This window comes from Macadamia integrifolia, chromosome 12 (assembly GCF_013358625.1).
Source record: "Macadamia integrifolia cultivar HAES 741 chromosome 12, SCU_Mint_v3, whole genome shotgun sequence".
Classification (NCBI taxonomy): domain Eukaryota; kingdom Viridiplantae; phylum Streptophyta; class Magnoliopsida; order Proteales; family Proteaceae; genus Macadamia; species Macadamia integrifolia.
In genome coordinates this window covers 27,259,326-27,287,020 of record NC_056568.1, presented here as the reverse complement: position 1 = coordinate 27,287,020, position 27,695 = coordinate 27,259,326, and the positions used below count along the sequence as shown (strand labels likewise).

General features: G+C 37.4%; 1 protein-coding gene and 1 long non-coding RNA gene across 2 annotated transcripts; one reads left to right on the top strand and one right to left on the bottom strand.

The window, feature by feature from the left end:
• Positions 1-25: 25 nt before the first annotated feature.
• LOC122057036 lies at positions 26-9,492 on the bottom strand. Its single transcript, XM_042619028.1, has 4 exons — positions 9,320-9,492; positions 9,109-9,154; positions 6,399-7,277; positions 26-2,211 (listed from the first exon to the last, which is right to left on the bottom strand). The coding sequence occupies exons 2-4, from the start codon at positions 9,112-9,114 to the stop codon at positions 250-252; spliced, it is 2,847 nt and encodes a 948-aa protein (XP_042474962.1). The 5' UTR covers positions 9,115-9,154; positions 9,320-9,492; the 3' UTR covers positions 26-249.
• A 7,233-nt stretch (positions 9,493-16,725) lies between these two features.
• LOC122056984 lies at positions 16,726-19,835 on the top strand. Its single transcript, XR_006133424.1, has 2 exons — positions 16,726-17,369; positions 18,130-19,835. It is a non-coding gene; the product is annotated as an uncharacterized LOC122056984 (long non-coding RNA).
• Positions 19,836-27,695: the final 7,860 nt, after the last annotated feature.

Genomic DNA, 27,695 nt, shown 5'->3' with positions numbered 1-27,695 from the left:
TTTTTTTTTTTTTTTTTTTTTTTGTAAGTTCCAGTGATTTCACCTGCCAGATGCACAGTAGCCAGTTGGAAGGCAACGCGGTTCTTCTCCTTGTATATAATGGGATGAATGCAAACAAAAAATACTGTGATCTCCCCAGATTACGGTTAAATACAGTGAAGCAAGTTCTTGGGCAGGCCAACAGGGGGATCACTCTTTTCAAATTTTCTTGCATCTGCAACAAGCAAATGATATCACCATCTAACCACATCAATCATCTTTACACGTCAAAACTTCAGGATGATTTGTAGGATTAGTCATCCCTAATAGCTCATGAGCCCCTTTCTTTTCAGACCCAACCTGAGGCTTACCAACTGTATTACTACTACACTCATAATCAACCATCATCTCCACAACCTTGGAATCCACAACTCCAGCTCCGACACCCCAATTTCCAGTAACTCCTACCCTTCCACGGGCTCGCCTGGAAGGCCTTGAAAGAGTTTCTGCACCCCTCTTCCTTCGCTTTGTGTTAAGGAACCCAGAAGCAAGAGCCTCCAATGCTTTTGTTGTCAATGGCCGGTTTCTCGTGCTCTGCCTCCTGGAATTTACAGTAGGCAGCTGCTCGGCAGTATTGGTTCTCATATGCTCAGAATCCTCTGGCTGTTGGCTAGTTTCAGATGGTAATAATGTCCTCTTTGCACTGGGGTCGTCCTGGCTGTCTACCTCCTCCATGATAAAGGGTTCATCAGTTTCAAAATCTGGTGGAACATGGGGTAGATTAAGGTCAATCAAAGTCCGTGGTTGAGGTTTCTCATTAGGTAGTCCACCAAAACCATTCCCACTGAGAATCCCTTCACTGCACTCATCTGGACGGCCTTTAGCAAAGGAATTTGTAGAAGATACCTTATCCAAAGACTGAACCCCTTGAGAAACCATGGTCTCACTTGCATCAGGTGAATCTAACTGGAAAGAAGGCTCCTCTTGTTTTCCGACAGGAGCCACAGAAAAAATGTTCCTGCTGTGGCTTGTTTCTGAATGATTACAAGCAGTTAACCTCCGTCTTTTTGTGACAGGGGCATGGTTTGACTGGCTGGATTTGACCCTCTGGCCAAATTGGCACTTTGTCTTCCTCTGTTGCTTCTCAATATTGGCATATGAATTCTCATGATTGTCCAATAGTCCATTGGAAGGAACTGGACCATTAGGGATCCAGCTGAGTTGGCAATTTGTCTTCCTTGGTTGCTTCTCAATATTCTGGCATGAATTCTCATGATTGTCTGATGGTCTATTAGAGGGATCTTGACCGTTCGTTGGCATCTCATGCTCAGTGCAATTTGGTGATTCAAAATGAGACTCCCTGTTAAAAATGACCCTTGGGGGGCTGGAAGTATTGCCATCACCATGATCATGAGCCGGCTCATCATGAACCATGTCTGGGTCATCCACATTCTCCTCAGAGCTATCCCTTTCAGGATCTCTTGAAATGTTAGTTTGGACAGAAGTATCAGTAGTGTCCACAGGTATACTTCTTAGTTCTCTCACCTTTGATGGTTCTGCTCCATGAGCCAAACTGGTATCCACAACGGTGAACTTCATGAGTTCCAACTTGCAATTTGAAAGGCGTGGTCGAAGATAACAATGACGTTGACGATCACAGAATCCATCTTGATCCACTTTCTGCTCTGATTCCCACTTATGTTCTTCCTGGACTCCATTTTTAACCGCTTCAACCTCAAGCTCCAGAAGCTTTGGGTCTGATGCAACTTTGTTCAAGACATCACTAACAGAATCAAAGTAGTGGTTTCCTTTCACAAGTCTCCTTCTTGAGAACTTCTTAACACCAGGTATAAGGAACACCAGAGCATGCTTGGAACCAGCACAACCATGATTCTTAGGCTGCTCAGAGTGCCACCCTCTTGCTAGTAAACGGGGCCAAACAGCTTCCCAAAAGAGATCATTTGACCGGGCTTTGCTTAACCGGAAGTCTCCTGTTAGAAACTTAATGATGTCCCCAGATGTAAGAGATGAGCATGCCTTGCCGATTGGTATTTCAGGACGAACAGAAGTAGCTTGATTGGACTTTAATGGCTCCATCACGATGCCAGTCAGGTCTTGCTTCCCTTTACCAATTCCTACAGCTTCGACGAGGTTGTTCATGCCAACTGTAGCCTTTAAAGCGGAGACGTATTCTTCCAAAGAAATCTTCCCCTCTCCAAATGTCCTAGAGACCTGCGAATTGATCACAACTTATTTGCAGATAGAATAACATAGAATTTGCTAAACAGATAAGAAGCAATAATAATTGCCGATGCAGTTTCAACATTTTATTAACCAGTCACTACAACAAAAGATTTTGAGACAGCTGCAAGTATAAGAATTATCATCTAAAGCTTACCAGAGGGGGGGGGGGGAAGTCAAGAATGACAATACAGGAGGCTTTAACAGTGAAAATTTGACAACAATATCAGAAAATCCAGGAACATGAAAATTTATGAGGAGATTGGAAGTAGCATCAAAATGTCTGACATATTTCAAACACACAATTCAAATTAAGTCTGCAAGGGAGAATTAAACCCTTATGCTAACTTTGATGCATAGTATTTGGGAGGTTTATATTTTTCAGACACCAAACCCTTCCTAAGGGAATCAACATACTCATAGGAAAATCCTGTACAGGATATGCAAAATTTTAACAGGCAAAACATGTAAGAACACTTAGTTTTTCAAAAGAGGTCTCCATGTAACTTCAAGTGCATTTCTTTCCATTCTTTTTCATTGTTTAGTTTTTAAAGACACGTCAGTAATTTCTAATACATTCTTTCTGTATGCATTAATCTCTACAGAAAATACTCATACGAATCAAATGTTATCAATATTTGGCTGATATCAGCTCAGCAGCAGATAAGCAAATCATCTGCATGTATTTTAAATCATAACAATGGTCTGCACATTCTTGGTTCACTCTTCCAAATTCCTAAACTCTGTTCCTACACATTTGAAAGATCTAAGCATGGAACATTAACTCCAGATGTAGCAGTGAGATAAATGGCAAAACAGGATTTGTGTGGCCAACCCAATTTAGTTGGGCTAAGGATCAGTTGAGGTGAGTTTCAACTCTTATTTGCATAGGCTTCAGTTCTTATCAAGCTTGTCCACTAAGTGAAGGATAAAATTAGTTGATTAATTCAAATAAGTGTAGTGTGGCTAAATCTGAAGAAGAAATGCTTGCCATATGATGTGGTTTCACTGCATTCAATATGGATGTCAATTTAGCCTTATATGCTTGATGCAAATACTAAAGGAAAACAAGACACAAATGATAGGCTAGTCTATTGAGTCGAACTGTTAGTGTGTGCCTGATGTATGCCCAACAGTCGGAAAAGGCCAAAATTCAGAAAATGGAGTGAGCTTGTCACTTAGTCTACAATTTAGCTTACAAATACTGCTTTTATGCACATTAAAATTTCATTTATTTCCACAATTGTTTTAAGTATTTGTGATGGAAACAATTTATAGTATTACTGAAAACTATGCTATATCCAACAATGACATCAACAATTATGATACCTCTGGAAGATTCAGAAGATGAAAGGAACACAACAAAATAATAGTGAAGATGATGATTATAAGATCAAGGACATCTCCAGGGAGAAAAGAAGTGATTGCTAAACCCAATTATGGCCCTAGATAGGTCCTATCACACACATAGCTCTAGAATTCTTGCTTATAAATTGCTGTGCTGCCTCGATGAGGGTAAATTTTAACCAAGAGAGCACAAGCCCTGGGGTGCGCCAAGCCCTCCAGAAACAGCACGTGGCAAGGAAGATACATTAATGTTAGGGCACAGTACAATAGCAGCTTGTTGACTTCTCTCCTGGCCTAAAAAAAGGCCAGGTCACTGAGGCACCAGGATGCTTTAACAAGACCAGCAAGCAAACCTGTATCATTTCCTCGAAAGCTTAGATTAGCAAATCACATGAATCCTTAGAAGAAAATATGCCAGCCTCTAAGCTTTAAGTCAATGGAAGGGTATATATCTTTTTTTTTTTTTGATAGGTAGGGATGGGTAGTAGACAACAGCCAGGAGGCTCGAACTGGAGACCTCCTGGTGAGCATGGGCTTTTTGCGCACCACAGCTCACCAACTACGCTAAGCAGTTGTTGTTAATGGAAGGGTCTATTGTTTGCACCACAAAGTCAATCTTCCAGCGCACAATGTTTCACTAATTATTTCTAAATTGGATTTTCCATGATTATGTTTATTCATTGATGGCTACTCTACACGAAAAATAAGGATTTTAGTTGAGAGTTGGGACAAAGAAGAAAACCCTGGGCATTACCACGTTCACAATCATGGTCCTAATAGCAATAAGGAGATGAACAAGGTGTTGCAATAGAATTGAAGCACTGTAATGGAGTGGATGAATTCTACCGAGTATTGAATGACTGTCACTAGACTCAATACCAATCAGGTTAAGGATATTTCTTAACAGAACTTAAAGAATACCATAAGACATCAATTGAAATGACAGAAATCAAAGTCATGACCAAGAAATATATGTTGCAATGGAAGAAGAGTGGCAAGAGAATAAGATAAAATTAGAAATTAATGTATTCCAGGAAACGAAGAAGATAAGAGAAACCATTTGCCAGGAAGACCAATGACAGGCATTAGTGAAGAGTTATATGGCCTCACTTTTTAGACTCCAAAGGCAAGGAGATTGCAAAAATTATAGGTCTAAATGGTAGGAAGAGACTTGAGATCTAAACATTCGTAGAAGATTCAAACCTGAATATAGTGGAATGGTTTCAAAATACAATTTTCTTAGCCAAGCTCTAATAATTCAAAAACGTTTGATGAATGATGACTACCGTCGCTACTCTGTGTATACATTAATCGGCTAATTTGCTTAGCTAGGCCAAATCTGGGCTTATCCAATTTGAATCCCAGGCACAGGCTAAGCAGAATATGACCCAAAAGACTGAATAATCAGCTAAGCTCTACGACCAAAATTTTGTTCTCAGGACAAACCCAAAACCCATGCACTAATAATCAAACTAGTGAACCAAGGAGGCACTTAGCAATCCAGGGACTACGAGGTATACAGAATTTATATTGAAACATAGATATGATTAATTTATATGTTAGGTAAAATCAAATTATTTACATCCAGTTCTTTTTCTCCATGGTATTTACCCCAACCAATTTTAAAGTGAGAAAATTACAACATACAACCCAAGCAACTGCAAAAATGAAAATAACCACTTAATCTTAAGATGTAAGGTTATCTCCTATCACCAGACCATCTCCATAACATGGTCCATTACCTGAAATTGACAATGTTCACATCAGAAAATCAAAGAGTTAGATAACAAGGTGACCTGCTGATTCCATGATCAACATGAGATACCATCCAGATATATGACAGTTAACTGATGGCATTTGTATTATCTTATCAAGGCTCAAAGCACTGACAAACCTCCCACACCCCAAAACCCAGCTCCCCAAAAAAGCAGAGCTTAAGTACCACTCAAGGGATTTCACTCAACTTCTGTTCAAACAAAAGAACAGAAGTCATTCACCCTGACATACTGATATTCGCCAAGTTCAACAAAAAATGGTCCCTCAAAATATGTAATAGTTCACTGAGATATATCTCAAGGCCAAGTAGGTCACTGTCTATGTACCACTAATCTTATAATGAGCCACCAACCAGTTAATAATAATATGATAGTAATAATTAAACCAATAAATCATCTTATTACCCAGACATGTCATGTATCATTGTGAGTTCCCATGTACAAGAGGACAAGGGTATGGCCTTGTGGGTATGGAATACATGTCTGATCCCAGCAGTCAGACAATCAGACATGTCTGTTAAGAAGAACAAGAAGATTAAACCACCCCCTAAACACATTTTAGCCAGTGCCCATGCCCATTTTTGGAGACACACCCCATATCCTATGTTTTGGGAGTCAGGTTGATCATTTCCTTGACACAGCGTACTTGAACCCAATACCCCTACCTGTGTAACATAGCTCGCTTACCTTTGTTTAGGTTATGGACCCACACCTTGTCCCGATATGTTCATTCCTCACCCTGTCAAAAATCCTGGATAAGGGCATGCAATGTAATTGTAACCTCCACTAAACTAAAATAACTAGGCCTTGTTCGCCACATGAATCTAGTCTTGCCATTTGACTCTATTGAAAGCTAATATAGTCTTAAAAAAGTTGATTCAGCTCATACTACAAAAAATAAAACATTATGTACTCCTTAATAAGTATCATGTGAGTCTTAATTTCCAAAAAATTAATCACCATTTTATATACACATATTTCATTAGAAACTAACTTATTCTGATCAGTAAATTCAAGTAAAGGTTCCAAATGACTTTGAAAATATAAAATGTATACCTCTAGCAAAGTATTCTGGCAATCCTCTGACACGCAAGGAAGCAAGCGTGACAACAATTCTTGCTGCCTCCATGCAGTAAAAATCTTTTGCCCATGTATACACCTTCTGCTTCTTATCTTCCTGCACTCTGACCACTTACGATGTGCATCAGACCTATAAAACTCCCCATAATAAAAAGATTGTATATCCCCCATCTCTTTACTCTCCATAAATCTCTTCACCTGAATAAGATTCTTCCCAAAGATATATAGACCAAGGATAAAACTCTCCTTCTCAATGTCACTCCAAGATCCACCCAAAAAGCCTGGAACTGGACAATAAGTTCTGCCTCCATGCCTCTGGTCTAGGTCAGATTTCTTTTCCTGCACCATAGACAACACATCTATCTGCCTGCTTACCACTTCAAATTCAAGGCTTGCTGATGACTCTAGTCCTTTTCCATATTTGCGGACAAAATCCAAAGATTCACGTTTCAAATCTCCATTATTAGAAATCATATGGTACTCTTTGTTGCTTTCAGATTCTACCAACCCATTTCGGTCCGTAGCATCATCTGGATCACTGAGACATTCCAGTGATTCCCGCTTAACTTTATTAACTTTATCATGGACCCACATAATAGGGATGGGTAATCCCACTAAAAAAGAATGACTAACATCAACCATGTCTTCTGCATCACTTGGCTCTTTTATGACTTGAAGACGGTCAGATTCTTTTATTAGAGGCGGAATTTCCACCTGGTACTGATCCCCAATTCGAGGAAACACCTGTGGATCTCCAAAGATACCGCTTATTTCGGAAGATGCTGGTTCAAGTGACCGGTCAACAGGTGTTTCTTCTATGCCTTCGAGTTCATTATTCAGTTCTGCTGAATTCATCTGTTGAAAAATGAAAAGAAAAAATCAAGGAAATTAAGCAAATGCTCTGGCATAAATATGAATCAAATACTTTAAATACAACTACAAACAGAAAAATTATTTGTAACTCATGATGGGGTGGTAGATTAAATTACTGAGACCAAATAAAATTAAGTTGAGCAAAGCTTAAGCAAGCTAACATTATCCAAAATGAATTACCCTTTAAATGTATGACAAACCTGGGCTCAAAACCCTAGTTAGAGACCAACATAATGACCTGTTTACCCACCAAAATATTTCGATATACATATGCTCGAAACTTTAAAACTGAAGAAACAAAAGATTTTATTGACATGCCAGAAAAGGAATGACAAAAATTAATAGATGAAAGATCATGTTTTGGTATTACAACTCTTATCGGTGAAAAGCTAAGTGATGTTATCATTGATAGCATAAGCCTTTAGAATGCTAATCCATGTTATAATAAGGTACCAATCAAGCTAGAGATTTACTAATAGAAATGACATGGATGTGGTTCTGAGCAGTAGATGCTGCATTATCATTACTGATCATATTGAATGTAGTGAAGTAGTAGCAAAAACAGTGTGCAACAAAATCACCTCTGTAATATGCACAGAAAACCATCCTCTTTTGTTTTCGTGGGATGTCCTTTCTGCAATTAACTTGTTAGAGTGATATGTCACCATTAAAAGTTTAGTATATACAAATTAGATTTCAATTAGATTCCACCACCTCTTCATGGATCGTAAACCATTAATACAACCTGAACCCTAATATCTGCTAAAATGGCATCCCAAACAAACAACTTCAAGATGGTAGTTCGGATCCCCCAAGTTAGTTCTATAGACAAACTTTTTAATCCTTTCCCCAATGGCAATAGAAGTGCACATGTAAAATTCAGAATATTTAACTGCAGTGGAAACCATGATAAGATAATCCAGAAGGAGCGACAAACACTTACTCTGTGTAGATTCTTAAACAAGAATACAACAAATCCTAAACGAGTGTCATAGAGCTCCTCTAACAAGATGACTCAGATTAAATGGCTTTCTTTCATTGTAAGGTTCAACAATTGAAACCATATATATTCCAATTGCAGAGAAAACCATAAGAATTCAGGCAGAACATTTCTCAAAATAAAAAATATGACCTCACTGAGCCAATTAGGCAAACCAAATTACATATAGATGCCAGAATAGGAAGCAAAAAGGGTTTCTTTCAGACCAGCAAAAGCAACCAAAGCCAGGAGAAATTCTCTTGAAGGGGAAATTTAAATAAACGTGTAACTCAAACCGAATAGATCCCAATGTATGTATGCGAATCAGAGGGAATGCTATAAGTTAAACTCTCAAAACAATGCGGAAAACATTTACATGGAAGAAACACTCAATAAACCCACAACCCAGATTCCTACAAACCAAGCACTGACAGCAGGAAACGCATACAAGCAGAGCCTCAAAATTAGAAACCCATACCAATGACAAAAAATCCCAGATCCATACTCGAACCCAAAGCAACACCTAACGCTAACCCACAAACAATCATCTCAAAAGAACATCAAGAAACACAAAAAACAAAAGGAAAATACCAAATTGGGAAGAAACCCAATTGTGCTAAACTCTTTAATACTGAACTCCACATCTTATGAACCACACCAACAATGTTCAGACTGAGGAAACCAGTACTCTATGAGAATTCCCATATGATCCCACCAAAATCAACTTATTCCAACACTAAACAAACCATAAAAACAGTAAGAGAAGTACATTAAATCGACTTACAAAAGAAACAAAACATGCAGAGGAATGAAAAAAGAAGAAGATTTACTAACCTCCATGGAAGAGCTTGGACGTCAAAACCCACGTGAGAAAGAATGCCTGCGCAAATGGGTCATCATGGTTATGTATTGATTGACCTCGATTGTCAACTTCTCCATGAAAAATAACGAATACAATAGCATAAAACGAAACATATAACGAAGTGATAAACACACAGAGAGGAAACAAATATAGGTAGAACAATAGACACTAAAGGGTGTTTACCTGCTTTAAGAAACCTGAGGTTTCATGGCTAACTAAGGCTTGGAATTCGTGGGGACTCGCAGGGAAGAAAAAGAGAGGGAAGCCCAAGGGAAGGAAAACCAAACCATAGTCGTTCTCTGCCTCCTTTCTATACTAGAGAGAGAGAGAGAGGGCTAGAGAGTAGAGAGAGAAAATAATCTAATATACGAGTTTTCAGCAACGGAGGGCGATTTAAAACACAGAGAGAGAGAGTGTTTTTTATTTTTTTATTTTGGGGGGTAGAGAGAGAAAGTATTTACTTTTACGCTGGTTTTGATGAATTCCTTGGTCACCACCGGGTTCGTAAGCGGATTTCATACTTTCTTCTGACCATTTTACCCTTATTATCTGAGTTTTTGAAAAATAAATAGATCACTGAAAAAGGAATTTTTTAATAAAATAAAAATTGAACGTCCGTTTAATCCTGACCGTTTAGAATCAAATGAAGGTGGTCCATTTGATTGTCAGAACCTTTGAAAGCTTAGGCTTTAAATCCACGGCTATGACCAGCAGATGTGTAATGCATGCCATCCATTTTCACAGGTGGGCCCACTCAAGGTTATTGGTGGGAGTCGCTATCGGTCTCATGATATTGATACGATACGATATGAATTGATTAGAATCGAGCGGTATCGGGCATAATTTGAACGATACATTTGATTCGTATTAATTGATAATTCCATGATTCTAAATTGGAAAAGAATTAATTTATCGACATGGCATAGGAAACACCCATACATAGATGAGCGTGAAAAGATTGTATCACCCTCTACGTGTGCTGAAAATACTCTGCATGTACTCTCATTAGCCCATCCCTCTGATTATCATAACCTATGAAAGTATAGGCTTTAAATCCACGGCTACGACCAGCAGATGTTGTAATGCATGCCATCCGTTTCACAGGTGGGGCCTACTCAAGGTTATTGGTGGGTGTCGCTATTGGTCTCATGATATCGATACGATACGATATGGATTGACAAGAATTGAGCAGCATCGAACATTATTTGAACTATACATTTGATTCGTACTAATTGATAATTCCATGACCCTAAATAGGGAAAAATAAATCTATCGATATGGCATAGGAAACACCCATACATAGATGAGCGTGAAAAGATTGTGTCGTTCTCTACGTGTTCTAAAAATACTCTGCATGTACTCTCATTAGCCCAAGCTTCTGGTGTTTTCTGTGCCATACTTGTAAGGTTCTTTCGCCCTTCTGACATTAGTAATTTGGTATTGTATCATTGGAATCTGAACTTTTTTTTTTTAATTGAGATTGTGTTGTTGCCTACTTGTGCTGAAAATACTCTGAATGTGCTCTCATTAGCCCACGCATCTGATGTTTTCTGTGCCAAACCAACAAGGTTCTTTTGCCCTTCTAACATTAGTAATTTGGTATTGTATCACTAGAACTTGATTTTTTTATTTTTTTTTGTAATATTGAGATTGTGTCGCTTTCTACGTGTGCTGAAAATACTCTGCATGTGCTCTCATTAGCCCACTCGTCTGGTGTTTTCTACACCAAACCATCAAGGTTCTTTCGCCCTTCTAACATTAGTAATTTGGTGTTGTATCACTGGAACCTGATTTTTTTCTTTCAATTATTTATTTATTTATTATTATTTTTTTTAGTAAAACTAGATCCTAATATCGATATGATATAATATGATTCGGATTTATCAAAAAGAGCCTTTACACAGAAGAGGAATATTATCCGTATAGAATTCCAATGCTCAGACGCTTCCATAATTTCAAGGGGCCACAACATCTTCTCATAACCCTTGAAAAACAGTTATTTGGGGGTGAGAAACGCTAGATTGGCAACATTCTTTCTCTCAATTTTAATTTGTCTTGATATCGAATCAAATCTAACTGATCTATATCAATATCGATAAAGACAGACATGAACACCGATACCAATTCCTATAACCTTAGATCAAAATTTTAGTTCATAGTACAAATTAGTTATCAACCAGTTGGAAAACCAATACTTATATATCTGTATTGATCATTTCGGACATTTTTCCCTTAAGAGGTTCTGGGATTAACACGAAATTTGACTATTTTACCGTCTTTCCATTCCGTATCACTGATATGATAGTGGCAAGTTATCGGTATCAGTATCGATGCTGACAGACACCGACACGATTCTTAAACCCTGCAAACTAAGAAAAATATTTGAAGGGTATTTCAGTCATATTAAAGAAAAAGAGTTTTTGTTAGCTTTTCGAGTTTTGATTAGGGTAGTTATTAAAATATTAAATGTGTCTTTCGGTTAAAAAAAAGTTAATATTAATCAGAGACGTTCATGAGAAATACGGCGGGTAAAGGTTGATCTTGTAGAACACTAACACCGTCAAAATAAGATCAGACGGTAGTGATTGGATTGTGCATCACAGCGTTGGCTGTTCTGTCGTGACATCCATACTATTTCCGAGAATCCAACGGTGATGGTTTACATGCGAAGCATACATAGCATTTATGTCGAAGCCTAGCAGCAGACAAGGCTTGCCACGTGGGGATATTGGATGAGTTAATATGGGTCTCATAGATAGGTTTGCTACGTGTAAGGATTGGATGAATTAATGTGGGTCCCGCTAAGTCCTAATGTCGTTAACAGGATTAAACGATGCTGTGTTGACGGTGTGGGCCCCTGTCCGTCTGCCGAGTTATCTTCCGACAGTCGAGGAGGGTACAGACTCTAGCAGCATAGCAAATCGGAGCAGACCAAACGTCACAAAATGTTGAGTCAACGAGATCTCCCATGCAATATCTGCAAAAAACAATATCATTTTGGGCAAGAGATACTTGACTGTGTAGCTTCTGCATTAATGATGGAGGAGGACGAGGAGTAATGAGTTATGAGTGTGTTCAGTGAGGTATTCATGTCTCAGAGTGCGTGTTCAAATCTTTTTAACAATCAGTTCATTGGGTATTCTAGTGATTAGAGAGATTGATTATGTGGGGAATTGGACCTCTTTGATTTTTATATTAATTATGATTGCTCTTTTATTGTAAAACTGATTACTTAAAAATTCTGTAATTTGTGGAGTTATTGATATTGATTTCAGGAAGTTATCAACCTCTGCGATTCTCTGAGAGTCCACATTTTGTTTTCATTTTGGGAAAGCAATCGAGCAACGAATTGGTTAACTAATTTTGCTTGTGAGTCTACAATAAATTTGATTTTCCATGGTGATAATCCTCTTTCAGGTGATCTTAGTTGCATCGTTCGAGAAGACAATGTTGGTTTAACAACCTTTAGAATGTAATAGTTTATATTATAAGGGTTTTTTGGGTTTTGAGAGTGACAGAGTGACTTGTCTCTCATGGGATGGGGTAAAGCTGGTTATGTTCCCCTTGTCCCTTTACTATCAGTTTAATTTTTAATAAAATTCTACGGGTATCCCAGGTCCTAGATAACATTCGGGATAACAAAAAATTGATCCGACAGATTTCGAATCCATACATGGATGAGATCTTTTATTTCACGAGGTGATTATTTTATATTTCTACAACAAAAAAAAAGAAAAAAAAAAAAGAGGTGATTATTTTATATATTCATGTATTTGGGCACAAGGACTATGCATCCAAGGCACACCACTTGTATACCACAAGCTAGCGTCAGATCTCTCTCTCTCTCTCCCTTTGAAATGACCCTTTGCCCCTCCTATATGATGCACGTCCCATGCCCTCGTAGATGCTGCCTACTAACTTATGCAAGTGGGTGGCGTGCTTGTCCGTCGTTTATGTATAGACCAAAAGTTTAATTCTAACATGTGGATTGCATTGGAATTATGATTCTAAGTATTATCATATTGATAGATATATATCAATATTATTGAATATTGATATCGATACACTACTAATACAAAAATGGGTTGTGTCGACTAAAAAGTGATTTAAGTTTTAAGGGATAGGCTTTCCCACAACGCCCTAAGTAATAATTTAGGCATACGAAAGGGGTGGGCTACGAATCCATCAATAAGGGGTTTTACGAAAGAGAGAGAATGGGCCCCAAATTTGTGTCTTGGCATGCCAAAGGAACCTTTATGATGCCATCATGTAGATCTTCTCATTTTTCGATTTAAACCTGATATCGGCTTGAAATTAATATTGTCTAATCCTTATTAATATCGTATCACTATCGGTCAAGATCGATACATAAACCAAAATGTTTCTCAAATTTTAACAATGTAGGATTCAATCTTTTGATCCTTAATGTTTGTATTGAGGATGCCTTGAAGTTTTTAACAGTCACAAAAATGTTTATCAACTTTAAAAGCCAAGTTTGAAATTTTGTTGGATTTCCAATAATGCTCTTATTTAATGATCCACTCATTCATTATATTCACCTGTCATAATTGTTCCTTTACATTACATATGTCAAATTAATAGCTTAATTAGTGGTTTATTAATTCTTTAACAACCTCTTTAAAATGTGGGTTTATTCACTATAGCTCCCTCAAGCTAAGGATACAAGCTACTAGAGATTTCAGACTTAACTAGCTAGTTAGGAAAGCAGCATTTTCCCCTTAAACATGATTATCTTGGTGAGGGAGGAAGTGTTTACATATGTGACATATCAAAATTTATGAATACATGTGGTAAATTTCAACCATTAGTTAATTTTGTCAACACTTGAATAGTTACCTTAAAAAAAAAAAAAAAAAAAAAAAAAACCCCTGTTGACAGAACCCTAATTTTTTTATTAGGAGGTTGTAAATAAAAATTTTACTGCAACAAAGGGCAAGAAGACTTCAAGGCATCCTAAATACAAACATCAAGGATCAAAAGATTGAATCCTACATTGTTAAAATCTAAGAAACATTGCTTTATCTTTGTCCTCGCTATCACCTTCTATTTCTCAGTTTGGATTATAAGAGACCCAATAGTCAGATATTGAATTTGATTTATTTTAACTACAGTTGAATATTAATTAATGAATCATGGAATTGCACCTTCTAAATTTCTTTGGACTAGGGGTGTCAATCGGTCGGTCCGGTTCGGTTTCGGTCCGGGTTGAGTAGGTTTCGGTGTGGGAAAGTTGAAACCAAAACCGAACCAATAAGGAAATTCCGGTTTCGGTTTGGTTTCGGTTTCGGTTTCGTTTGGTTTTGGTTTGTCTTTGGTTTCTTAAATCGATTTGTAACCGGGTTGGTTTTGGTTTTTTGTCTAGTTTGGATTCGACTTTCCATACAAATGTATACAAAACTATGCAAATTTTGATTTTTTTTAATGAATTTTGGAGTGTTTCGGTTTCTTACCGGTTTGATTTCGGTTTCGGTCTGGGTTTTGAGCCAGTTTCGGTTTGGTTTCGGGTTCATCCGGTTTCCGGTGCGGTTCGATTTGGTTTTGAGGTTGCAATACTCGAAACCGAACCGAACCAATAAGGCTTCGGTTTGGTTCGGTTCGGTCCGTGTTGTTATCGGTTCGATTTGGCCGGTTTTACCGGTTCAGTTTAGGATTTGACACCCCTAGTTTGGACTATTAATAATTACCAACTTAAATACACAAATTTCATTTTTGGATTCTTATGACCAAATAGAGCTTATGTGAATCAAGAGTCAAGACTTATGGATTTGAAAATATATACATATCTATAAAATTGTCTAAAGAATAGATAGAGATATTATTTTATTTCAAAAAATAGAATAAATGCAAGTAATTGGGAATGGGACCAAGAGTAACTAATTAATAATTATGGCCAACCCTTATTATAAATAGACATTAAAAAATTAGTAGTCAGAAAAAAAAAATTATTGAACATTTAATAAAAAAAAAATTGGTAACGCATTTAATAATTTTAATCATCCCTTATTACAAAGAGATATTGAAAAATCAATAGTTTTCAGTTTTCACATATATTTGGTACTGTTGTTGGCAGCAAGGATTTAAAAATCAGAATCAGAGTGAGCAAATTGGTCGATTCGAATCAAAATAAACCAAGCTCGGTTCCGATTCCTGTCGTTCCAGAGTAGGGAATTCTAGGGTTTTAGGCAGAAATCTGGAGTATTCTGACCGATTCATGACCAGTTTCTATTAACCCGGAACAGAAACTAAATCGGAATTAACTGAACCCAATTCGTATATACCGATTCCATTTTTTTATATTCCTAGCTTGAAAATTGTTTGTTTCGGTTAGAGTTGAGGTGGGCCTTCCTACCAACCCAGAAGCAGCTGACACCGAATCGATCTCCTCTAAGGCCGTGTTTGTTTCATAAAGAAAATTAAAAAAATTAGAAAAAAAAAAATGAGAAACTTGTTTTTGTTTCCCATGAACTATCACAAATATGATTATTTGAATAAATAAAGTGTGAAACTGACTAGATGAGGTCATTTAATGCAATAATGGTTTTTTGATAATCTAGTACTTGCTTCTAAAAGAATTCCAATTGTTTTGTGTCTATTTCTTTCATCTTTTTCTATTCTTTTTCTTTCGCATAAAATCTCACTCTATTAAAAAAAAATATGTTTTTTCATTATTTTATTTCATTCGCTTTTATTGTCACTCGAACACATAACATATGAGACCTATCCTCATAAATTTTTCAACTATATTTATCCTTTAAACAAACGAACCAAGGACTATGTTCGATAACCAATAGTACAAAAAAGATATTATGAGAGATATAATAAGATAAAAAAGAATAATTACACATTGATTTTTTCATGTGTCTCTCTCACGTAATATGATAAAAATGAACAAGGCTACACAATGATTTTTATGTGTCTTTCTCTTCAAAATTCAAATTTTTTGATTTTTTTTTTCTTAGTACTAAACATAGCCTAAAAGTTTTAGTACGAATATTACGACTTGGAAGATAGGATCCGTCGCTTTGTATCCAACATTTATCTCACTTTTTATCATTACAAAGAAAAAGAGAAATGTGTTCAAGAACAATAAAGACAGGTATTGGATGCTAATTCGTACAATCAAGCAATCTAAAACAACCCCTCCACACTTTTAAAGCAAGCGTTACATAGGGCCCGTTTGATAACGTTTCTGCCGTTTCTGTTTCAAGAAACGGCAGAAACATAAATTTTCGTTTCTAGAAATAGAAACGGAATTGAAGGTGTTTGATAAGTCATGTTTTTAGAAGTCGATAGTAACCAATGAAAGAATGGCCACAAGTCGTTTATAGAAATGGTGAAACAAGTTGAACTTGTTTCGCCTGGATCGTTTCTTGAACCATAAATAAGTAAAAATTTATATTTATATTTCTAAAAATAAGTGAAACGGAACAGTTTTATCAAACACTTTTTAATCCGTTTCTGTTATTTCTGGAAACAGAAATGATAGAAATGCTTTTCTTGAAACGTTATCAAACGGGCCCTATAGTTCACAGCCCCGGACTTTGCACACGTGGGAGGTTCGTGCACCGAATACGTCCTCTTTGAAGAAACGGGCCTAAACGTTTTAGGTTTCAAGCCTGGAACTGCAGCACCAAGAGAAGTCAAGAAACAGCTACCCAGGGGGAAGAGAGGGAGAGAGAGAGAACCGCCCTTTCACTTTGAAGGAGCAGATGATCGCATCAACTTTAGCAAACTGTCTTCATTTCTCGATCATGTATTACAGATTTTCCGTAGAAATGGAAGAAGGAAGAGGACCCAAAGAAGGGGAAGGCGGGAAGGGGATGGTTGAGGATCAGCGAAGAAGACCCAATCCTTTGTCTTGCAGGTGACGCTTCTGTACATTTTAAAACTATCACTGATTGCTATTTTAAAGTGGGTTTCCAATTACGAGATTCTAGCCCTTAGGTTTTCGATTGATTTCCCTTTAAGAAGCAAAGGGTTTGGACAGAAGATCAATCTTTTAGTATGGTTTTGTGGAATCTTCATCTTCACTGTTTTACCCATGTCAGAATGCTCTTGCCAGCATTTTATGCAGATTCGAGTTTGAGTGTATCATTTGAATCTGATATAAAGTTGAATGGGCTGATGGCTGAAGGAGATTTGTAGAGCTCTGGTGTTCTCTTTTCTGGATGTCAGCTGAGGAGGAAGTCTCATTGGGACTACTTGATTTTTGGTACTCTCTTTGCTTTCTCATCTATACAAAAGCTTGGAACATAGTTTTTGGAGGTTTGATTTTACGTGTATCTGTAAATTCAGTTATAAACATCATCTAGTTCTTTCTTCTTAGCCTCAGGTGAGCTATGACTGTCGCATTTGTTAGCTGCTATATTTTTTATTTAGAGTCTACTGTGATAGTTAACATTTTAGCTCATTTGGGGAAAGAGAGATTTTTCTAGTTAGTTAGGGATGAGGAGGTTCTGCTTTCCAAGATGCACGCTTTCATGATTAATGGTCCCCCCCCTTTTCTGAATCTTGGGTGGCCCCTTAGTGCAAAGTGAATCCTGAGGCTGGTGGTTCATCAGTTGCTTCTTTGGAGGATCATTCGGAGTCTAAGCTAAGTGATACCATTGTGGATCCAATCTTGGAATCTCCTTTCCTTCACATTCCTGATTGGCAGCCTCTTCCTGCATGCCTCCAAGGAATTTTTGGAGCTCCATAAAAAATGATAATTTTGATAGCCATTACATCTATTCTGTTCGGAGTTACCACTTAAGATTTGCCTCTTACTACCTTTGCTCCAAGGAATGGGAAACTTAATTTGTGGTTGGCCATATGGTTCTGTATTTTCATTTCCTTTGCCTTGTCTAAGGCTTTTGTGTTGCCTTTTAGTTTCTAGCTAATTTGGCTGGTCTCCTGCCTTTTGGTTTTTCTTTCTTTGTTCTTTAAATAAATTCTTTTATTCACCCCAAAAAACAATAATGGGTTCACTTCAGGTCTTGTTAGGTGATATTGTTCTACTTCACTGGGTTCTTCATCCAAGATGAAGACACTTCCTGTATTTTTACCATGTGGAGGATCTTTATGTTGGTTCGATGCAAAAGCTATATCTGATAGGGTTGATGAAGTTATGCCTGAAATGGCTAGTTTTCAGGACTATTTAGGGATCATCATACGAAAGCTGGGGAAGAGCAGTGGCACCTTGGACAAAATGAATATTTCCGAAGCTCAGATCATATGAAGTTTTTGTGAAGGCGGTAATCCAGACTCTATACAATGCTTATATATCTTAAGACAGATTCGACTACCTCCAGTTAACAGGTTCAGGAACAGTACGATGAGGGAAGACTCCTTGATTAGCTATTTCAGAGTTCAGACTGGGGAGATTTGGAAATATATAACCCCAAAAGGAAACAGAGTCACGAAGATCAATATTTATGATACAGAGGATTTATAACACAACAGGGCATGCTTGTGTTTTGATGGAGAATGAACGAGAAGAGTATGTGAACTACAACATTGAATCTTCTTGCAAAGATGACTGGAACAACCTAGTTCATAAGCTCATGTTTGAAGGTTGTGATCCTTTGCCCAGGAGACGGTGGTTGACAAGGGCCTCATAACTCTTATCAGTAGCCCTTCCCAATCAGTGAGACCCTTTGGAAATTACAGGAGGATAGAAATTTACAGTGGAGCAATTATCAGTGCAAGAAATATGGCTACTTGTCCAGGCGGGGTTATAGCAAGTGCAATGGATGCTCTGAAATGGAGGAGGAAATGGTTAATTGAGGCTGTAATGGTGCACTTCCAGTAGATTTTCTGTAAGTGATGTTTTAGCAGTCAAACCTGGGGAGATTAGGTCTGGACTTTGGTGTTGGCACAGGGACTTTTGCTGGAAGGATGAGTAAACAAAATGTGACAATTATGACTGCTCTAAACCTTGGGGCACCACCCATTCAATGAGATGATTGCTTATGGAGATCTGGTTCCTTTGTATGTGACACTGAGTCGGTGGCTTCCTTTCTTTGACAACACAATGGAGTTGATTTATACAACTGGGTTTTTGGATGGATGGATTGATCTTAAAATCGATGGATTTCATCTTGTTTGATTGGGATCGGTCAGATTTTAAGGCCTTAAGGATTGTTGTGGATAGACCGCTCTTTTGCAGCAGAAGGGACCTGGATGACTACATTTACATGTTTTTGCAGTTAGGCTGTAAAAACCACAACCGGGTTGTCTCACCTAAATGAAAGGAAGATGTTTATCTTTCTGCATTGCTGGAGAAACCACCTAGGGCATGATGATTCTAGTCCTTCTTGTTGATGTCTCTTCATCTCACTTGTTAGGAACTCATCATCTTTGCCGTCAATATCGTCTGCAGTGAGTGGTGAGGTGCAATAAGCATCCAACGGTTGGGGTGCATGGCCGTGCCCTCGCAGCCATTGGATGCTCACTGCACCTCACTGTTCGCTGTAGACAATTTGGACTCATCTTTGTGGCCTCTGCATAATCTTTTTTTTAGATATTCTTTGATCTTTCACTAGGTTTTTGGTCCTCTAAACAATGTTTGGGAATACAAAGCCTGGAGAGTGGCATTTTTCTATTCTAAGCAAGTGCTCTTGATATTACTTGTCAGCTTTGTCATTGTAACAGACAAACATCCAAGTGCACACATTTTGGGTTGCAATTTCACACCAAATCTAGAGTTCTTTTATTGCAGGATTGGAGGTTCTATATGTAGTTTTCAATTGTGCTCTGCAATTACAGAACAAGATTGGAGGCATAGACTTTTACCAGCTCCACCTCACCCAGACCATGAGGCATTGCGGGCATTATTTCTGGTTTGTAAACAATTAGGGTTCTTTGTTCTCCACCAAGTAAGGAACCATGCGCATCTTGGGCATCAAAGCTGAACACATCTAATTGGTACACCCAAAGTTCTGTATTCTATGCATACAGAACAGGGTATTGTTAATTCATCAATGGAGATGGCTTAGAACCACTAGTTCATTATCTAATAGATCTTTCTGTTTTAAGACTTCACCTGAGAGTTATCAGTATTTATCAAATCTGTTTCTATCAAATGAATGTTATTGGATCAAATAGGGTAATGTTCTTACTCTCACCATCAAAGGGATACCTTCTCAAGGGATATAAGGTGTCTTTGAGGATTGGGAAGGATTTGCCCTTAGGGTAACAGTAAAAACTCCCATTACAGGTTGGGTAAATGGGTAAAATGATAGTGCACACACCATACACTAGTAATATATCAAGATTTTAGAGTAATATATCAAGATTTTAGATCAGTAGAGATGGCCGTGTGGTCTCTACACCCAGACACAAGGCACATGAAATTATCGGTCTACCCTTGTGAAATAAAAATTTCATTTATATTGATGCCCGCACATTTACTTTCATTGGTCTCCATGCTGGTGTAAGGGCCACATGACCAGGCAGCGAGTCCTACCATAAAATTATGTGGGCCATCTTGTTGGAGACATCCAATACCAAATCCATGGGTAGATTAGAGGGGATATGTATGGGTTGCAATTGAGGGGCCATTGCTTAAGACTAATGGTAAAAGGTTTGCTGTCCGGGTGAATGCCCAGGAAAAAGGCCAAAGGATAGGACCAATTTCAAACTCAGTCCTCCCAGGACATTGCATAGGCCGAACCACCAGTGGGTAATGGCCCTTATATGCATAGGTTGTCGTTAAGCATAAGCGTTTCTCTTTTCTATTCCCACAGGGCATGCATCCCAAGGTCCACTTAGTCGTCCGATGCATGCTGGGGAGTTGGGCGTGTTGGAGAGAATCTTGGTGCTTTTGCTTTCTCAGGTGTAGAATGATGATGTAACACTATGATTGGACTCTGGGTTTATTGTTTACTCTCACCCTTTATATGATTCATAATCTTAAATACCCTTATGAAAAACCTTGAACAATGGTTTGATTTTAGTCCACATATATAACCAGGAGAGGATGCTGGGTTTCGAAATTATCCTTTTCAGTAATCAAGGTCTGAATGATTACAATAAATGGTCTGTAGATGAAAAAGAACCCATTTTTTTTTTAAATAAAGCCCATTTTGATCTTGCCCCTCCACAATAAGGGCTTCTTAATTTGGGTGAACAATATTCAAAAATGAAATTCTCTCTCTCTTAAATGGCCACCAATTTAAGCCATGAAGGAAAGCTTCTTTGACCGATCAATATAAAGCCTAGAACCCGGTAATGACCACTCATGCTTTTCTCATGGAGGCCACCATCTTCATACCAAGCCAAGATGTAGCCATGGAGGAACCAGTAACAGTACAGGCATACCCAGTTCCAGTGGAGACCATCTCTTCCTTTCCAACATCGATCAAGCCATTATTCTCTTTCCTGTTGAGACACTCTTCTTCTTGTTCTTCTTCTTTCAGGCTCAACCCTTTTAGATTTCATTCACATTAGACATATCAGAAAGAAACCCAGATGGAAATCTGTGATATGTCAATGTTTTTGCAAGTCACAAGGTTTAACTATGGAGTTCTTTCTCAATTGCCATGACAGAGCTGCAACTGAGATGTTTCAGAATCTTTGCCTCTATTTGCAGAGGGAGGCCAGGGACTGAAGAACCATGTCGTCCTCTACAACAGAAGCTGTATTAAAGCAAGAAAGAAACCCACCACAGCCATAGATCATCAAATACGCCCACAACCAGAGTTCACAAAACAATTAATAGAGAAATCTTATTATCTAGCAATTAAGCTCGACTTTCAGTACCTAAAGCCCTATTTAGTCATCTACACTTTTGTTGGATTAAGTTACAATTGTTTAAATCAAAAACATAAGCATCGCTTTGGCCGAGTGGTTAAGGCGTGTGCCTGCCAAGTACATGGGGTTTCCCTTAGCTATTTTTTTTTTGGTAGATAACATTTTCCCGATTGATCATATTAGAGATGATATGGGAGTAGCTCCAATACATGTAAATTAGGAGAAAGTAATTTGAGGTAGTATGAGTGCATGACCGTGTTCAATCGGTAGCCTTAAGATATTCCAGAGTGGAGGAGTGATTTGGTTTAGATTGAAAAAGCCAAGAAGGTCAACACAGACCTAAAATTGCTCTAGCAAAACTAACGAGAAAAGATATAGTTTCGAAGTTGTATTAAGGATGACCTCAAAGACAGTTGATTGGAAGATAAGGATCCATATATCCGACCCCACACAGTTGAGATAAGGGGATTGAGTTATGTTGTATGATCTAATTGGGGTGGAAAGAGTAATGTCCATTGAACACATTTCATAATCCATTTCAAGTTTTTTCCAATGACTAGCCTAATAAATTATTCGAAAAAAGTTCTTCTGAGTCGCCAAGTAAGTGAGGGTAGGCTAACCACCCCCCACCTCCCACCTCCCACCTCCCACCTCCCAGCTTTCTCTCTCTCTCTCTCTTGCATGTAATGACCTCAATAGTGTGAGAAACCATTTCTCCATATCTCAATGGTGCACTTCTCTATACTACTAATTGCTCATTGTTCCTAAATTTATAAGTACATGGTATAATATTATAGTCAATTTATTTGAGAGGAGCAAATATATACAACTTTCCCCCCTACTTTGCAAGAAAAATTAATTCCATGTTTCCAACCTACAAGAACTTGCAATAGTGCAAATAAACAAATTTTATTTAGCTAATATAATATATATTAAGGAGAAACGAATGCTCCCTTGATGGGAAAATAATCATTTGTTTTTCTCATCCATGTTTTTCCTTGTTTTGCTACCTGCAGAACACGACACGTGGACAATTTTAAGATCAACGCACCGGATGTAATAATCCTCACCCAACCTTGACCGTTGGATCCTCAATTGTCCACGTGTCGTGTTCTGTAGGTAGCAAAACAAGAAAAAACAGGGATGGGAAAAACAAAGGATTTTGATCCCCCTTGATGCCCAGCCCTTGCACCAGTGCAAGGCCAATGTAGGGCCACATAGGAGTTATGGGTTTCACATGGGTGGAGTCATCATTTCTCCCTTTGTTTTGACAGGTAACGGAAAAACATTATTTTTCCCTTATATTATAAAACTTTCTATTTTAGAATCCAACCCAAATGGCACCAATAGGAATTTTACAATTAAAATTATAACCAAAAATAAGAAAATGCTATCATCATCTATGAGTGAGAGAGAGAGAGAGGGTCAACTACAGCCAGGGCAAGGGTAACTTTTGGATTTCTAACATTATATATAAAGAAAACACGAACTGTAGGTCGTCGCTTTGGCCGATTGGTTAAGGCGTGTGCCAGCTGAGTACATGGGGTTTCCCCGCGAGAGTTCGAATCTCTCAGGCAACGTGTCAGTTCCTTAGCTGTCATAGCTCAGTAATTTGTTATATAATTTTTCAAAAGAAAAAAAAAAAAAAAAGATATTATATTTTTACTGGAAGCTCCTTTCCTAATTCCTAGCTTCTTTGAATTTGATGCCGTTGGAATGTACATTATGATCACTATTATGGAGTATTTTCTTTTTTTTTGCTAACGATGGATATCAAGGCCTTCAGCTTGACTAGTCCTGTAGGTTCATACTGACCCTACAATCGTATGAATCGAGTCATACCGGAATTGAATGAGAACCATTCAACTTTTACTGAAAGTAGTGAATAGCACTAAACACTCTGTGTGAGTGGCCTAAGGTGTACTTAGTGAGAGTCAAACTTAAGACGTTTGAGTTTACGATTCATACCATGTTCGTTGCGCCCCTTGGGTTAAATATCAATTCACAAGCAACTTGAGAAGACAAGAAACATCGAGTCTCACTTTCTAGCACTGGTGAATCATCAAGACTCTTAACCAATTTTATTTATTTTTTATAAACTCAATTCAAATGATTTGTCCAAAACATGACCTGGTTCTCCATGACTGCCCTAATGGTGATTGATCATCATTCAACTTCAAAGAGTTCATGAAAAAAAAACAGCAGAAATCCAATAGGCTTATTTCCTAATTATAAAAGGAAACAGCAAGATGTATTCCTAAGTAGGTAAGACTTTGATGACCTAAGACCTACTGGGCTAAGAAATAAAATAACAATAAAAAAATGTGAGATAAAAGCACAAGTATGGCACTATATATTCCTTCCAAAATAGACTACTTCTTTGGCATTGGTCCAAGGCCTAGTGTGCCATTCCCTAAGTTCAAACATAAATAGATTAGAGATCATATTAGTACTTGAGCAATCAAAAGAGGGAATCTCATATTCTCAACTAAGTGAGTGGCCTCTAAAGAAGAGAGAAGCTAGAGAGAGATTTAGAATTCAACATTTTCTTAACTAAGATCCCTAGCCTTAACGGGCCTAACCCCACTTCAGGGGTTTTTTCTCCACGTCTCTTTCACCAATGTAAGTGCCTCTACCACTTGGCCCATTTCTTTAATGACATTATTTTAGGGATTCCCTTATAAAGTCCAAAACCTAGATGTGTCTCTGAGAACTTGTCTTTGCTATATATATATATATATATATAATAGAATAGGTACTCAAGCATATTAGCCAAAACAATGTACAAAATATAAATTAACTCAACTATGATTTTTAATTACTTCTTAATCAATGTTCTATCCGACAACAAATGCCCATAAGTATACCTTTTCTATTGTTTTATGCTTCTTTTTCTTTACTTTTCATTTAAGTGAAGAGGAAGAATCTTGAGGTATAGTGACCAGCCTAGTTGTGATGCTTAAACATCACTTGGTATAGGATTTTACTCTTCTCCTTAGCTCTTATCGCCCAGGTCTTATCCATAATTACTTAGGCGAGCGCCACTTGGCAAGGCGATGATCCAACAGTTCTTGGCACCTTGTTCTCTGAGTCTTTGTCAGCGCCTTGTTTTCTGTACCTTTCTTAAACATTGGATCACCTCGCCATGTGTCGCTCGCTCAAGTAGCTATGGGCCGACCTGAGCGATGGGTGCTAAGGAGAGGAAACGGATCCCTTGGTACAGTGATGGTTAGAACCTCCCATTTCCCCGAAACTGAATGGGCCTAAATTGGGCCTCACTTATATGACCCATATCGTGGCCCATCCCATGTCTACTCTCATGACCCATCTGCCAACTCATGGTTATAAAAAGGATGAACTAATTATACATGTTTTATAGGACTAATACCATCTCACCACATGCATTTTAGTGCAAATTAAGAGATAAGGTTACCTAATTTGTCCACCAAAATATATTGGTATTCAAGTGAACAAGGCAACTGAAAAGCTGACATAAGGGATGTATACAATATGTGTAATCCAAAGTCTTTGAACCTAACTTATGTTTCTTAATCTAGTAATTAATTACATAAGCATGTTGATTATGGGGTCCATAAAAAGCAATTTGTCTCCCTTCTAAAGATATCATAACCAAAATGTCTCATCACCTGCGTCACGAAAGATTTTAAATCGTCACTATTGCTTGTAACTGCCGCGATCTTCCAAAAATTTGCGTCACATGATCCATAACAATCAAGAAAACATAAAGAGATACTTAAAATTTTGCCATTTATATAAATGCACTTCATGTTTAAAAGTAAGGATTATGGATATTATCTCTATTAATATTGAAATTATGAAAAAGTAAGAATCAATTTGAATTGTCATGAGATATATAGTTGACACAAAGTGGCATCCTATTGATTATAAGATGATTAATTTAAGTTATGCCAAATTATATGTTATTAGTGTCCCCACATCGAATAAGTCCTCCATCTTAGTCACGATCATGTAGTCGTCGTTTTGTGAGATTAATTGTAATCTTTGATTAAACACACATCTAGAAGCATCTGATTACGGATTTCATACATCATTTAGACGAATAATTGCTAATAAATAATTATTGTTAATTAGAGAGATGATTCCATATAAAACTATGTATACACAATCTTTAGAGCAAGTGGTTGATTCAATTTTCACAATATAATGTAAAGAGTGGGGCCTTTTTCTTTGTAGAGAGAAAGAGAGATAGAGAGAGAGAGAGAGAGAGATTAACTTAATTTCCTATTGCATAGATGAATTTGCCTTAATCTACCAATGTACGAAATGGTAAAGAAATCAAAGAGCGCAACAATGCAATAGTCTAATAATGATCAACCATGTGCTGACACCTTGTAAGCTAGAGATCATCACAATAAGCTAGAGGGCTCTAGACTTATGTGTACTCTAGTTCTCTATTTGCATTTAGATTTTCATTTTACCATGAGTTCCGGAAAACGTGCATGCTACTTTGAAATCCAATATAATGGTGTCTTTTGTGGTAATTCAAGGAGTTGGTTTACTTTAATTTAGGGGTTTTTTAGACACATTTGGTATGCTTCAAGAACCTTGTTAAGAAACATTTTTCCTTGTTAAAAAAAAAAAAAAAAAGAGTGTACCTAGATATGAAGTTTTCGCCGTTGTGGGATTTGGGAAAGGTCATAATAATATAAACACAATTTTACCCTTGCTTCACGAAGAGGTTGTTTCCTACCTCGAATCTGTAACCACTAGGTCGCAATGGAGCAACCTTAATTACCATCGTAAAGAGTGTTTTTCTTGTATTGACCTATATTTGGAATGCTCAAGTCGAATTTAGGGCATTCCAAAAAATTGGATGGAAGCAATCACAAAATTAACAAACTAAATCTAAGGTTGAGAAAGAAATACCATTTTTCTTTTGTATGTAATGATAAAATCTCCTATTTTAAGAATGTGATTTGATTGAAAAAATACTCCTTTAAAACAAAAGGCAAGTAGTAGGTAATCCAACACTAATGATCTTGTTTGCCATATATAATAGTAGTTTTGTAAAGGGAAAAAGGTTGTATGGACAATCTCTATGGCATTTCTATGGGTGATCCGCCTAGTTGTGCCATGTGGATTAGTGATGTGATAATTTCGATCATTGAATATCTAAAGAATAGTTTAGATTAACCACTTCCAAATTCCATACTTATATTCAATCATTTATCCTCCCATTTGTTGTCATACACCTTCTTGATAGTCTAATTAGCATTGTCATCCTCACTCTCGGTAATCTTAGATTTTTGAAAACTTTATTTTGCCACTTGATTGGTCATTCTAACATAGTTAAAACTTGACATGTGAGTAAGAAACCTTTGAATCTATCGAAACTACTATGTGGTACAAATAGATGGACCTTCTATAAATACACCAAGGACAAACCCATCCAAAAAAAACTTCTCCCTCTTTTCATAAGATATGATCATTTAGTTGGATCTAAGGTTACCACATGAATGACACGTGCATCCACATCGTCCACTCGTTTAAATTATATTATTATTTAAATATATATTTAAGATTAGACTTGTTGGAAGCATTGATAAAGATTAAAAGAGTTGATCAGGGGGGGAACGTGTGTTTGTGTGTGTTGGTTGAGTTGGATAGGAGAGTTAGAAGGGTGAGGGGACCATTAAATTTGAACTGTAAATGAGCTAATCCAGTCTTTTATCTTTAAGGAATGCTTTTGAGTACTATGAAAGCTTTTGTGCCAAACCTTCTCATCCTCAAACCTCAATCTCACCATCCTTAGTTGCATACACAA

Bases quoted from the DNA above. Each gene is read 5' to 3' on its own strand.
- LOC122057036 (XM_042619028.1), bottom strand. The intron at 2,212-6,398 runs GTATACATTTTA...ATCAATTCGCAG, and splicing joins GCCAGAATACTTTGCTAGAG to GTCTCTAGGACATTTGGAGA.